Below are 14,340 nucleotides of genomic sequence, written 5' to 3'. Positions count from 1 at the left end.
TCAGTGGGAGGAATAGTGCCCCATCATTGGTGTCAGTGGGAAGAATAGTGCCCCATCATTGGTGTCAGTGGGAGAAATAGTGTCCCATCATTGGTGTCAGTGGGAGGAATAGTGCCCCATCATTGGTGTCAGTGGGAGGAATAGTGCCCCATCATTGGTGTCAGTGGGAGGAATAGTGCCCCATCATTGGTGTCAGTGGGAGGAATAGTGCCCCATCATTGGTGTCAGTGGGAGGAATAGTGCCCCATCATTGGTGTCAGTGGGAGAAATAGTGTCCCATCATTGGTGTCAGTGGGGGGAATAGTGTCCCAGATAAAGGCAAGCAAAGACTCACATACAGCCCAGGGGGCTGCAGTTTGGGGACCAGTGATCTATATTTTTACTTAATTTTTGGGTGTTTTGAAACAATTTTATCACAGCTGCACCTTCTACATTCATTATATTTCTTTTGGTTTACAGCACATACAGTATCACAGAAACATTTTTGCTTTATTCAAATGTTTGTGTGTTCCCCGCTTACCTCATTTATCAATGGTTACATTTGGGGTAATAGGGAAACTTTTATGGGTCTGGTTTTGGGGTGTCCTAGTGCTGAGTATAATCTTCTGAGAGTCTCGGGACTCCTCCCAGCTCTTCCTCTTTATGCCAGAAATGCGGTCCTCACTGACAGATTGTTTTCCATGAACTTGTGATGATTAAGGAGCCATCACATCTCACTTAAAATTCCCGGTAAACATTGAAAGTTGTTCTCCATCAAGTATATTTTGACATTTTAAAGCCACTTAGGAATCCTCAGTGACCTTTCCCAATCTAAATATGGCGGCGTGTCCAGGAAAAGACGAAGTCTCCGGAATGCACAGCTTGGTGGGAGTTTATGGAGGGGCGCCCATCTCTGGGAGATGAACTTTGGGGGGACAACTTCCACTCAGGGTGGAGGAAGAGTCCTCAATACCCCAGCCTGTCAAGCTTTTTAGCATGGAGATAAATCTCTATGCATTTTTGGATGCGTTTTCAATGGGGAGGTGCAGTTGTAAACCAAAAATGCAGCACGCAGGACTCTTAACCACTTGCTGACCGCCCGCCGCAGATATACTGCGGCAGGCAGGCTCGGCTGCAACGTATAGGTCCATTAGGCAGCGGGGAAGCCGATCCATGGGGCCGGCAGCCATGATTGCCGCCACCCACCCGCGGTCGCTTCCCGTGGAGAGAGCATGACAGTCTGCTGTTGTAAACACAGCAGACCATTGTTCTCTCTGGAATGAACACAGAGCGCCTGTGATCCTCCTATTTAGGAACACAGGTCTCTGTGTTGATTCCACTAGCCCATCCCACACACAGTTAGAAAACACCCCCTAGGCTCACATCGCCCTTGGGTTATCCCCTTCCCTGCCAGTGTCATTATGACAGTAACAGTAAATATTTTTAGCACAGAATACTGTAGTGATGTCACTGGTACCCCAAAAGTGCAGAAATGTCAGTTAGGGGTCCAATCTGTCCACCGCAATGTCGCAGTCCTGCTAAAAATCACTGCCAATACTAGTAAAAAAATAAATAAATACATAAATTAAAATTACATAAATCTTTCCCCTAGTTTGTAGACGCGATAACTTTTGCGCAGACCAATCAAAATACTCAAAATATGCTTATTGGGATTTTTAACCCTTTGATCGCCCCTGGTGTTAACCCCTTCCCTGCCAGTGCCATTAGTACAGTGACAGTGCATATTTTTTAGCACTGATTACTGTAGTAATGTCACTGGTCCCCCCAAAAGTGTCAAAAATGTCAGTTAGGGGTCCAATCTGTCCACCGCAATGTCGCAGTCCCGCTAAAAATCGCAGATCGCCGCCATTACTAGTAATAAATAAATAAAAATTACATAAATATTTCCCCTAGTTTGTAAACGTGATAACTTTTGTGCAAACCAATCAAGATACAGTTATTGGGAATTTTTTTTTACCAAAAATATGTAGCAGAATAAAAATTGGCCTAAAATTATGAAAAAATTAGATTTTTAATTTTTTTTATTTTTTTTATATATTTTAAAAGTGAAAAATGTTTATTTATTTTTTTCAGAATTGTTGCTCTTTGTTTGTTTATAGCGCAAAAAAATAAATCAAATACCGCCAAAAGAAAACTATTTGTGGGAAAAAAAGGAGATCAATTTTAATTGGGCACGACCGCGCAATTGTCCATTAAATTAACGCAGTGCCGAATCGCAAAAAATGGCCTGGTCATTAAGGGGGCAAATCCTTCCGGGGCTGAAGTGGTTAAAAACTGAACTGAAGAGTTCCATAGGATATAAAGGGGTACATTTTTCTTCTGCTTTTTTTTTTTTTTTTTTTTAAAACTGAAAACCTGATTACAGTAAACCCCCGCTCCATCGCGGTTCAGTTTTTGCGGTCCCGGTATATTGCTTTTTTTTTTTCTGTAATGTTATTTTACTATATAAATCATTGAAAATGAAATATTTTTGTGTTTTCCATAGCTCTTATTATGTCTCTCAGTATCTTTTATGTGTTTAAATGAGTTTCTATTGTTTTAAAAGTGTGTTTAAAGACCTTAAAATGCTTTTACACGTACAGTGACAGTAAAAAAACATGCCTCCAGTGTATTTTAATAAGGCTTTTCTATTTTGTGGATTTTCACTTTTCGTGGGTGGGTCCGGAACGTAAACCCCGTGATAGAGGGGGGTTTACTGTAATGTGAAAGGGACAATACAGGAAGTGTTTTTACTGGATCTATATTGTTTTTGTTATTTTGTTATTTTTGTTTCAAACTTTGGTAACAATATTATAAAAGGATTTTATTTCTGAATGTAAACATTGTTCTCTCTGCTCTCCATCCTCATCCTCATCTCTCTTTTAACTCCATCCGTCATAAATTGTCCACCAAGCCGCCGCTTATCCTAACTGCATGAGATGCGCCGCCGTTATTACCAGAAGTGCCGCACAAAGTTGGTTCAGCAGCTCCATTGTAAACTGCTGCGGCACTTCTTTGTAAGAGAAAGGCAGTGATGACATCACAGGCATCATCATGTAACCGCTTCATGCCCCAGCGACTGGAGCGCCCCCCTGCTGACCTCCGCTTATAACGTACCTTCATGGCTACTAATCCCATCTCATGTCCATCATGTAACCTGGAGCAGATCCACGGATCTGCCATTGTGGAATCCATCTATCGCATCATATCGCAGCATGGCTCCGCCTCTCCTCCCGCCCACATTAAGATTTGTAATGATTCCCTGCGCTTTCCTTCCAGATGGGGCCACCATCAAGAAGAAGCCAGCTCCGAAGACCCCCCCTAAAGCAGGTAGAAGGATTGACAGCCCCTCCCCCATTCTATGGCGAATGCCAATCGTGACTCCCCAACATTGAACAATATTTAAACCCTTGTAAACAATGGTGACAATAGAATGCGTCTGTACTGGCGGCAATCATATAAAATGATAATGATACAATGTAATGATACAATTTAATGCTACAATATGATGATACAATGTAATGATACAATATAACAGTGATGGGGAACTTTGGCACCCCAGATGTTTTGGAACTGCATTTCCCATGATGCTCATGCACTCTGCAGTGTAGTTGGGCATCATGGGAAATGTAGTTCCAAAACATACGGGGTGCCAAGGTTCCCCATCACTGCAATATAATGATACAATATAATGATACAATAGAATGATACAAAGTAATCATACAGTGGTATCATAATCGATAAGGATGTGGCTTGATAATATTACATGTTCTATAATGCTTTGGTTATTTTTAATTTCAGTGGGTGTTTGTTATATTGCTGGGGAAACTCAAAAGTAATCACACCCTATGACCCCCAAACATGAAAGCAAAGTCAGCATAAAGCACACCTCTAACCTAAAATTCTAGTTATGGGAAAGTTCCGAATCTCTATGAGATTTGTATTGCTGTCATTGGGAATAATCACTTCCTGTCCCAGAAACTCAACAGGAAGTGAGAAATCTCCCCAGGTGTGGAAAACTGGGAGACGGACTATATGAGTCGTCAAACCTTGGATCAGGGGGAATGGTCCCTTCATCCAGAGGTGTTTCACCTCTTGTGTGCCAGGTGGGGGACTCTGGACGTGGATCTGTTCGCGTCCCGTCTCAACAAAAATTCCTTCTTTGGCATAAGGATCACATGATATACAGTATCTCAAAAAAGTAAGTACACCCCTCACATTTTTGTAAATAGTTTATTCTATCTTTTCATGTGACAACACTGAAGAAATGACACTTTGCTACAATGTAAAGTAGTGAGTGTACAGCTTGTATAACAGTGTAAATTTGCTGTCCCCTCAAAATAAATTCATGGGCCCTTTTAAAAAATACTAGCGCCAAAAATTGTCCGTCAGTATGAAAAGGAATATTGTCTGTTGGACAGTGTTACATTTTGTGTTGTTTCTTCCTTCAGCATCTGCACCACAAATCCTCCAATTTCCCGAAGACCAGAAAGTCCGCGCCGGGGAGAACGTGGTACTTCTGTCCAAAGTGGCGGGGATGCAGCCAATTACCTGCACCTGGATGAAGTTCAAGAGAGAGGTGATTATTGATTATGTGACAAGATGATGGAGCCAGTGATCAGATTGATCGATGATACGAGATAAGATTGGAAAACATGCAGAGTGGATTGGTGTGTGTGATCACAGGACCACATCCCTCGTATCACCAACCATATACTAGATTTGTTATATGGTGGGACTTATTCAATGGCAGGCATTGAAAACACATGCTATTCCATTTTAAAGATATACAGCTTATATATATATATATATATATATATATATATATATATATATATATATATATATATAATATATATGTGTATATATATATATGTGTGTATATATATAATATGTATATATGTGTATATATATAATATGTATATATGTGTATATATATAATATATATATATGTATGTATATATATATATATATATAAGAGGTAAACTCATATATTTTATATAGAATTGTTGCACACAGAGTGATAGATTTCCAGCATTTCTTTCTATTAACTTTGATGATTAAGGCTTACAGCGAGTGACACCCCAAAATTCTGTATTTTTAGAAAATTTGAATATTACATAAGACCAATAAAAAAATAAAAAAAGTTTTTTATTCACTTGCCAACAGTCCGCTGTGTTTATACTGCGGCAGTGAGGCTCTATTGCGCGAAATGATGTACCTGTACGTCTTTTCATTCAATAGCCACTAGAGGGCACGATCCCGCCACCGGAGGTGCGATTGTGCTGCGGTTGGCTAGCGGGCATGTCACTCAACAGGTCCCAATGTCCGCCGGCCACCCGCTATCATTCCTGGGAGAGGCAGAATGGCGATCTGCCTATGTAAACAAGGCAGATCGCCGCTCTGACAGGGAGGAAGACCGGGGTCTTGTGTGCAGGAACACTGATATCTGTCTTCCTCCACTCTGAGCACCTCCCCCACACAGTTAGAAAGCACCCCCTAGGGACACACTTCACCTTTTGAGCTCCCCTGATGTTAACCCCTTCACTGCTAGTATCATTAATGCTGAGACAGTGCTTTTTTTTTTTTTTAGCACTGATCACTGCAATAATGTCACTGGTCCCCAAAAAGTGTCAAAAGTGTCTGTTAGATGTTGGATTTGTCTGCCGCAATGTCGCAGTCCCACTAAGAATTGCTGATTCCCGCCATTACTAAAAAATAAATAAATAAAAATGCTATAAAAATATTGCATCGTTTGTAGACTCTATAATTTTTGTTATTTATTTTTTGTGCTATAAACAAAAAAATAGCGACAATTCTGAAAAAAAAAAAAAAAAAATTTCACTTTCTGCTAAATAAAATTTCCAATATAAACTATTTAAAAATCTAATTTTTTCATCCTGTTAGACCAATTTTTATATTACTACATATTTTTGGTAAAATCCCAATAAGCGTATTTTGATTGGTTTGAGCAAAAGTTATCGCAACTACAAACTAGGGGAAAGATTTATGTCATTTCTATTTATTTATTTTTACTAGTAATGGCTGCAATCAGCAATTTTTAGCAGGACTGCGACATTATGGCGGACACCTAACTGACATTTTTGACACTTTTGGGGGGACCAGTGACATTACTACAATGATCAGTGCTAAAAATATGCACTGTCACTGTACTAATGACACTGGCAGGGAAGGTGTTAACACTGTGGGTGATCAAGGGGTTAAATGTGAGCCTAGGGGAGTGATTCTAACTGTATGGGGGTGGGGCTTATGGAATGACCATAGATACCTATGATCCTATATAGAAGAACACCAGGGGTGATCAAAGGGTTAAAAAGATCACAGGTCTCTGTGTTCATCCAGCAAGCCCATCCCCCCACACAGTTAGAAAGAACCCTAGGGGGTTCTTTCTAACTGTGTGGGGGGATGGGCTTGCTGGATGAACACAGAGATCTGTGTTCCTAAATAAGAGACTCCCTGTGTTCATAACTGACAGAACAGCTATCTGCCATGTTTACAATAGCAGACCGCCGTTCTGTCTTCACAGGGAGGGATTGCGGGTGGCCGGCGGACATCGTGGCCACTAGACTCGCTGATTGGCTCCCCCTGTAGCCAATTGGCGCGTGCGCGCACCTCCCGCAAAGTGACGTACAGGTATGTTGTTTCACGGGACAGAGCCGACCTGCCGCCGTAAAACGACCGCGGCTGGTCAGCAAGTGGTTAATAGAGAAATGTTGTCTTAGTGAGAAGTCTGTCCATGTACAGTATAGGAGGAGAAGTCTGTCCATGTACAGTATAGGATGCACTCAATACTTGGTCGGGGCTCCTTTTGTATGAATTACGGCATCAATGCGGCGTGGCATGGCGGCGATCAGCCTGTGGCACGGCTGAGGTGTTATGGAAGCCCAGGTTGCTTTGATAGCGGCCTTCAGCTCCTCTGCATTGTTGGGTCTGGTGTCTCTCATCTTCCTCCTGACATCACCCCACAGATTCTCTATGGGGTTTATCAGGCGAGTTTTCTGGCCAATCCAGCACAGTGATCCCATGATCATGTGACCAGGTATTGGTAGGTTTGGCAGTGTGGGCGGTGCCAAGTCCTGCTGGAAAATGAAATCCGCATCTCCATAAAGCTGGTCAGCAGAGAGAAGCATGAAGTGCTCTAGAATTTCCTGCTAGATGGCTGCACTGACTTTGGACCTAATAAAACACAGTGGACCAACACCAGCAGATGACATGGCTCCCCAAATCATCACTGACTGTGGAAACTTCACACTGGACCTCATGCAACTTGGATTCTGTGCTTCTCCGCTCCTCCTCCAGACTCTGGGACCTTAATTTCCAAATGAAATGCAAAATTTTCCACAGTCCGTGGATTAGCACCCTCTACAATAGGTTAAAATGTCTTCACATTATAAATAAAATGGGGGGAGAAATTGGAGTGTAGAATCTGGTGCAGCTGTGCATGGTAGCCAATCCGCTTCTAACTTCAGCTTGTTCAATTAACCACTTCCCGTGAAGCAACGTACCTGTCCCTGTCCCTGTCCTTGTACCTTTACCTGTCCCTGTCCCCGTTCCTATACCTGTCCCTGTACCTATAGCTGTCCCTGTACCTTTACCTGTCCCTGTCCCCATTCCTATACCTGTCCCTGTACCTAAAGCTGTCCCTGTACCTTTACCTGTCCCTGTCCCCGTTCCTATACCCGTCCCTGTACCTTTACCTGTCCCTGTACCTTTACCTGTCCCTGTCCCCATTCCTATACCTGTCCCTGTACCTTTACCTGTCCCTGTCCCCGTTCCTATACCTGTCTCTGTACCTAAAGCTGTCCCTGTCCTTGTACCTTTACCTGTCCCTGTCCCCGTTCCTATACCTGTCCCTGTACCTATAGCTGTCCCTGTACCTTTACCTGTCCCTGTCCCCATTCCTATACCTGTCCCTGTACCTTTACCTGTCCCTGTCCTTGTACCTTTACCTGTCCCTGTCCCTGTCCTTGTACCTTTACCTGTCCCTGTCCCCATTCCTATACCTGTCCCTGTACCTATACCTGTCCCTGTACCTTTACCTGTCCCTGTTCCCGTTCCTATACCTGTCCCGGTTCCTATACCTGTCCCTGTTCCTATACCTGTCCCTGTACCTTTACCTGTCCCTGTCCTTGTACCTTTACCTGTCCCTGTCCTTGTACCTTTACCTGTCCCTGTCCTTGTACCTTGTACCTTTACCTGTCCCTATCCCCGTTCCTATACCTGTCCCTGTACCTATACCTGTCCCTGTACCTTTACCTGTCCCTGTCCCCGTCCTATACCTGTCCCTGTACCTTAAGCTGTCCCTGTACCTTTACCTGTCGCTGTCCCCGTTCCTATACCTGTCCCTTTACCTGTCCCTGTCCCCGTTCCTATACCTGTCCCTTTACCTGTCCCTGTCCCCGTTCCTATACCTATACCTGTCCCTGTACGTCGGCTCGGAGAAGCGGTTGTAGGGGGATGATCTGCAGCTGCAGGCATCACCCCGGTACCGTTCTTTAGAACCGGCCATCGGCTTTCAGAAGATAACAGCCGATGCTGCTCGGGAGCCGCTCAGGTGTTATCCCAGTGAGTGGGAAGGGACGACCCCCCTCCCGCCGCCTTTTCGCGGCTCTTCCCAGGTCTCCCCAGCAACCAGCCGACGCATCCGCCAGCTGGTTGGAGTCCAGAACAAAGCCGGATTCGTACTTATTTTACCTATAAAATAATAGAAGATTTGGGCCCCTTCCCCATGGGGTGGATCAGTTTGGATGGACTCCGCTTGCTCGATGGGGAGCGCTCCGTTGATCTCCCCTGAGCAGGCGGATGACGCTTCCCGCCTGTCCATTTTCATCCGATCCGACTCGCTGCATGGATGATGAACCTATAGCCATACGTCTGTTTTCAGCGGATTTTGTCCGATCAGATGACAGACGGGAGTCTTCAGACACATCTCCGCTGACATCCGCCTCTCCATAGAGGTCAATGGGTGGCCTGATGGGGTCCACCTGAACAACAGACAGGCGGACCCTATTGGTCTGATCGTGCAAAAGGGGCCTTAAAAATAGACGACTTAAAAATGAAATGTACCGAAAGCCCAGATGTTTTTGGAGGGATAGTATAGGAAATGGGTGGAACTCCCTGTCAGATTTTGATTTTTGCTGTATGTGTCCCCGTTGGAGAGATTTTCCTTTACTTCAAGTCTCAGAGATTTCATAAGAAGTGAGAAGAACCTCATCTATGTATATTGGGAGCTTCCTCTGACTATATCAAGGCCCTCTGCACATGAAGGGGTCCCTTCTAAGTATATTAGGTGCCCCACCCATTTGAGTATGTTGGCACCCCAGTTGTTCATTTGGGGCTTTATCTGTCTGCATCAGGGACCATATCTGCATCCTCTTCTGACCTTCCTGTCCTCTTTACCATCAGATCAAAGACAGTGAATTCATCAAGGTGGAGAGCTCAGAGGACTCCAGCAAACTGACCATCTCCTGCGCCCGCCAGGAGCACTGCGGCTGCTACACCCTGGTGGTGGAGAACAAACAGGGCTCCAAGCAAGCACAGGTCAACCTGACTGTATTCGGTGAGTCCCCACATTGCCTCTGTAATAATGTGAGATAAGTGCATCGCCCCTGTGTAATAATGTGAGATAAGGGCATCTCTCCTGTGTAATAATGTGAGATAAGTGCATCGCCCCTGTGTAATAATGTGAGAAAAGGGCATCGCCCCTGTGTAATAATGTGAGATAAGTGCATCGCCCCTGTGTAATAATGTGAGATAAGTGCATCGCCCCTGTGTAATAATGTGAGATAAGTGCATCTCCCCTGTGTAATAATGTGAGATAAGTGCATCGCCCCTGTGTAATAATGTGAGATAAGGGCATCGCCCCTGTGTAATATTGTGAGATAAGTGCATCACCCCTGTGTAATAATGTGAGATAAGTGCATCGCCCCTGTGTAATAATGTGAGATAAGTGCATCGCCCCTGTGTAATAATGTGAGATAAGGGCATCACCCCTGTGTAATAATGTGAGATAAGGGCATCGCCCCTGTGTAATAATGTGAGATAAGGGCATCGCCTCTGTGTAATACTGTGAGACAAGGGCATCTCTCCTGTGTAATAATGTGAGACAAGGGCATCTCTCCTGTGTAATAATGTGAGCTAAGGGCATCTCTCCTGTGTAATAATGTGAGCTAAGGGCATCTCTCCTGTGTATTAATGTGGCATAAGTGCATCGCCCTGGTGTATTAATGTGGCATAAGTGCATTGCCTTTGTGTAATAATGTGGGGTAAGTGCATTGTTTCTGTGTATTATTGTGCGATAAGTGCATCGCCCCTGTGTAATAATGTGAGTTAGGCGCATCGCCCCTGTGCAATAATGTGGGTTAAGTGCATCACACCTGTGTAAAATTGTGAGTTGAGCGCATCGCCCCTGTGTAATAATGTGAGTTAGACACATCACCCCTGTGTAATAATGTTAGTTAAGTGCATTGCCCCTGTGTAATAATGTGAGTTAGACGTATCACCCCTGTGTAATAATGTTAAGTGCATTGCCCCTGTGCAATAATGTGAGTGAAGTGCATTGCCCCTGTTTAGTAATGTGAGTTAGGCGCATCGTCCTTGTGTAATAATGTGGGTTAAGTGCGTCACACCTGTGTAAAATTGTGAGTTGAGCGCATTGCCCCTGTGTAATAATGTGAGTTAAACGCATTGCCCCTGTGTAATAATGTGAGTTAAGCGCATCCTCCCGTGTAATAATGTGAGATAAGTGCATCGCCCCTGTGTAATAATGTGAGATAAGTGCATTCCCCCTGCACATGCAGTCTTTTCTGGCACTGGTCATGTGAATACCTGGAAGGGGGGGAGGGGACTATCTATATCAGATATCCTTCGGGGGAGGGGACTATCTATATCAGATATCCCTTGGGTGGCCTTCTTCCTGCATGGAAGGGACATTTGTCTGCAGACAGCGGAGCTCCTCCTGACTTTATAATCCTTAGCTGTCTGCAGGGGGCGATCTTCCAGATAGAAGATATAATGACATTCAGATGGGGGCCCCCCTGGATAACAGTCAGTGAGAGGCCGAAACACGGGTGACCTTCTATTCTATGGGGTGACCCCCCTGAGGGGCCGGCTTGTTGTGTCAGCTGTTGCGCGGCGTGCGCTGAGCTCGCTTTATCTATTTCGGGGTTATGTTAGGAAATTTGCGTCTTTATATGAATAGAATGGCGAGATTTCCCGGGAGCTTCAGGATAACAAAGTGTTACATTGTCAGCGTCACTCCATCCACAACTGGGATTGGCTGGAGAGCGCCACCAATGGATGGCTTCCTATATCTCAACAATTATTTATTTAAATTTATTAATTTTGATGTTTTTTTGGGGGGAAGGGTGGCGGAATTCGCAGGAAATAAGGATATGAGATTCAATTTGGATTGATCTGTGATGAAGAAGAACCCGTCTCAGAGTTTTGGGGAATTTGGTAAAGCCGGCCAATAAAATGACTGTATAGGGCGGGGGTGTCAAACGCAGTTTCATTGCGGGCCGCATCAGCCTTATGGTGGCCCCCCAAAGGGCTGGCTGCTTCTGTAAGACTAGATGCCCATAGCACCCCCCCCTCCCCCTTTACATCCTATTTCTAGAACCCAACCCCCCTCCCCCTTTACATCCTATTTCTAGAACCCAACCCCCCTCCCCCTTTACATCCTATGTCTAGAGCCCCCCCTCCTAACCCCCCCCCCACCATCAGAAGTCAAAAGTTCCCCACCCTCCCTTACATCACAGTGCACCCCCCTTAACTACTTCTGGACCGGAAGTTTTTCCCCCTTAATCACCAAGCCATATTTTGCGATTCAGCACTGCGTTACTTTATAAGACAATTGCGCGGTCGTGTGACGCTGTACCCAAATAAAATTGATGTCCCTTTTTCCCCACAAATAGAGTTTTCCTTTGGTGGTATTTGATCACCTCTGCGATTTTTATTTTTTTGCACTATAAACAAAAAAAAAGTGACAATTCTGAAAAAAAAAAAAACAATATTTTTCACTTTATACTATATAACATTCCCAAAAACAATTTTGTCATGTCATTATTATTGTTTAAGATTTTTTTTTTACTAGTAATGGCGGCGATCTGCGATTTTTTGCGGGACCGCGACAGATCGGACCCCTAACTGACATTTTTGACACTTTCGGGGGGACCAGTGACATTACTACAGTAATCAGTGCTAAAAATATGCCCTGTCACTGTTCTAATGTCACTGGCAGGGAAGGGGTTAACATTGTGGGTGATCAAGGGGTTAAATGTGAGCCTAGGGGAGCGATTCTAACTGTAAGGGGGCGGGGCATATGGAATGACCATAGAGACGTGATCCTATATAGAAGGATCACAGGCGCTCTATGATCATTCCAGAGAGAAGTACAGTCTGTCGTGTTTACAACAGCCGACCGTCCTTCTCTCTCAGCGGGGAGCGATCGCAGGTGTCAATCGGAGCCCCCTGCCCCGTGCATCGGAGTCCCTGCTGACGAGTGGCGGGCGCTCACCCCCTAGCTGCAGGTGCGCGATCGACGTAGGTCTATGTTGGTTTGCGCAGGAGGGCCGCACTGCCAGGAAGAAGCTGCAAAGATAGGAAGCACAAAGTGCAGGGTCTGGGGGAAAACCAGAGGAGAGTTGCAAGGAATTGTTGTGACTGTCCAGGATCTGTAGGAGGAGATTTTTTCTCCTCTCTGCTGCCGAATGCTGAGACAAGGAGGAGAGAGGGGACAGAGTCTAGCCTCTGCACAAGGGCCGGTTCTTCATGCAGAAGAGGTGCAAGGGCTACAAAAAATGGCCTGACGGGCAAAATTCAGCCTTGTATTTGACATATGTGGTATACAGTAAACCCCCCTCCATTGCGGGGGTTACGTTCCGGACCCAGCCGCGAAAAGTGAAATTCCGCGAAATAGAAAAACCCGATTAAAATGGATTGTAGGCATGATTTTTTACTGTCACTGTACGTGTAAAAGCATTTTAATGTCTTTTAACACATTTTTAAAACAATAGAAACTCATTTAAACACATAAAAGATACAGAGAGACAGAGCAAGAGCTATGGAAAACACAAAAATATTTCATTTTTAATGATTTATATAGTAAAATAACATTACAGAAAAAAACGCGAATTACCGGGACCGCAAAAACTGAACCGCGATGGAGCGGGGGATTACTGTAGATGCTATTTATGAACTCTCTTGGTCTAGTATGGCTGTAGATGGGGGAGGGGCAAAGTACAGGTTTCCCGTACGGGGCCTATTCAGGAGAATGGCAGCGCTCACCTGCTGTTAGGAATGTGCTGTCATGATTCTGCAATCCAAAGGGTTAAACTAGAGCAGACTAATTGCAGTAATTGGCAAACAGGCTGCCTTAGTTAAACAGCTCAGAAGCACTGTGTCTTCGCTGTCTTGTCTGCAGCTCTTCCTGTGTTCCTGAAGCCTGCTTCCTGTTACCTGTTTGATATCCGTTTGACCTTTGGCTTGTTCCTGACCTTGTTGACCTGCTGCCCGTCCTGACCCCCGGCTTGTTTGACCATTCTCTCGGATCTCCCTTGTCTGCTTATCTGCCTTCGGATCTTGACCGGTTTCTCCCTTGGTGGGGCGACCCTGAGGACTGCGACCTGGTATCCACACGCAGCAAAGTCCATCCTCACCACTAGAGGCCCTGGCGAAAACCGGTGGATACTTAGATTCCGCACCTCAGGTTAGCTTGTGTCACTTACCTTGGGGGGTCCCGTCTAAGCTCCGCCCTCCAGCACATGTGGGGCCTTCCTCTGCCATCAGGCTACCACTTGTATCCCTAACACCTGCTGTGCCACACAATATTTGCGCAGCGGTTTTTGGGGAAAAATAAATGTTAATGAATTTTAAGGTGCAAAAAACGCAATATAATACCCAAATGTTTGGTAAAATATAAAAGATGATGTTACCCCGAGTAAACCGATACTGAACATGTCACACTTTAATACTGCATCTGCCCCTGGAGGGTCGCCAAACTACGGTACCTAAAAATCTCCATCGGCAACGCTCTAAAATCCTTTACAGCAGGGTGTCACACTCCATGTCATTGTGGGCCTCATCAGCATTATGGTTGCCCTCAAAGGGCCAGTTGTATCTGTAAGGCTAGATGTGGAGAACAAACCCCCCCCCCCCCCCCCCGCCCGAGACCCACTCCTGAGAGCCGACGTACCTCTCTAGTACAGTGGGTACGGAAAGTATTCAGACCCCCTTAAATTTTTCACTCTTTGTTATATTGCAGCCATTTGCTAAAATCATTTAAGTTGATTCTTCTTCCTCATGAATGTACACATAGCACCCCATACTGACAGAAAAACA

The 14,340-nt window shown here is 44.8% G+C and overlaps 1 protein-coding gene across 2 annotated transcripts in view; it reads left to right on the top strand.

Moving 5' to 3' along the window:
• The window catches only part of MYLK (myosin light chain kinase), a 358,890-nt gene that overhangs the window by 278,956 nt on the left and 65,594 nt on the right, over positions 1-14,340 (top strand). Inside the window, exons 19-21 of one of the 2 annotated variants that reach the window (XM_082262181.1) lie at positions 3,259-3,309; positions 4,431-4,558; positions 9,406-9,559. In XM_082262181.1, coding sequence (XP_082118307.1) covers positions 3,259-3,309; positions 4,431-4,558; positions 9,406-9,559 — 333 coding nt within the window. The remainder of the gene's footprint in view (positions 1-3,258; positions 3,310-4,430; positions 4,559-9,405; positions 9,560-14,340) is intronic. The other variant, XM_082262182.1, reaches the window with a different exon arrangement.

This window comes from Pelophylax lessonae (genome assembly GCF_965119305.1).
Source record: "Pelophylax lessonae genome assembly, chromosome: 6".
Lineage (NCBI taxonomy): Eukaryota > Metazoa > Chordata > Amphibia > Anura > Ranidae > Pelophylax > Pelophylax lessonae.
Note: the sequence above shows the minus strand (reverse complement) of the source record. Positions and strands in the feature narration are given on the sequence as shown.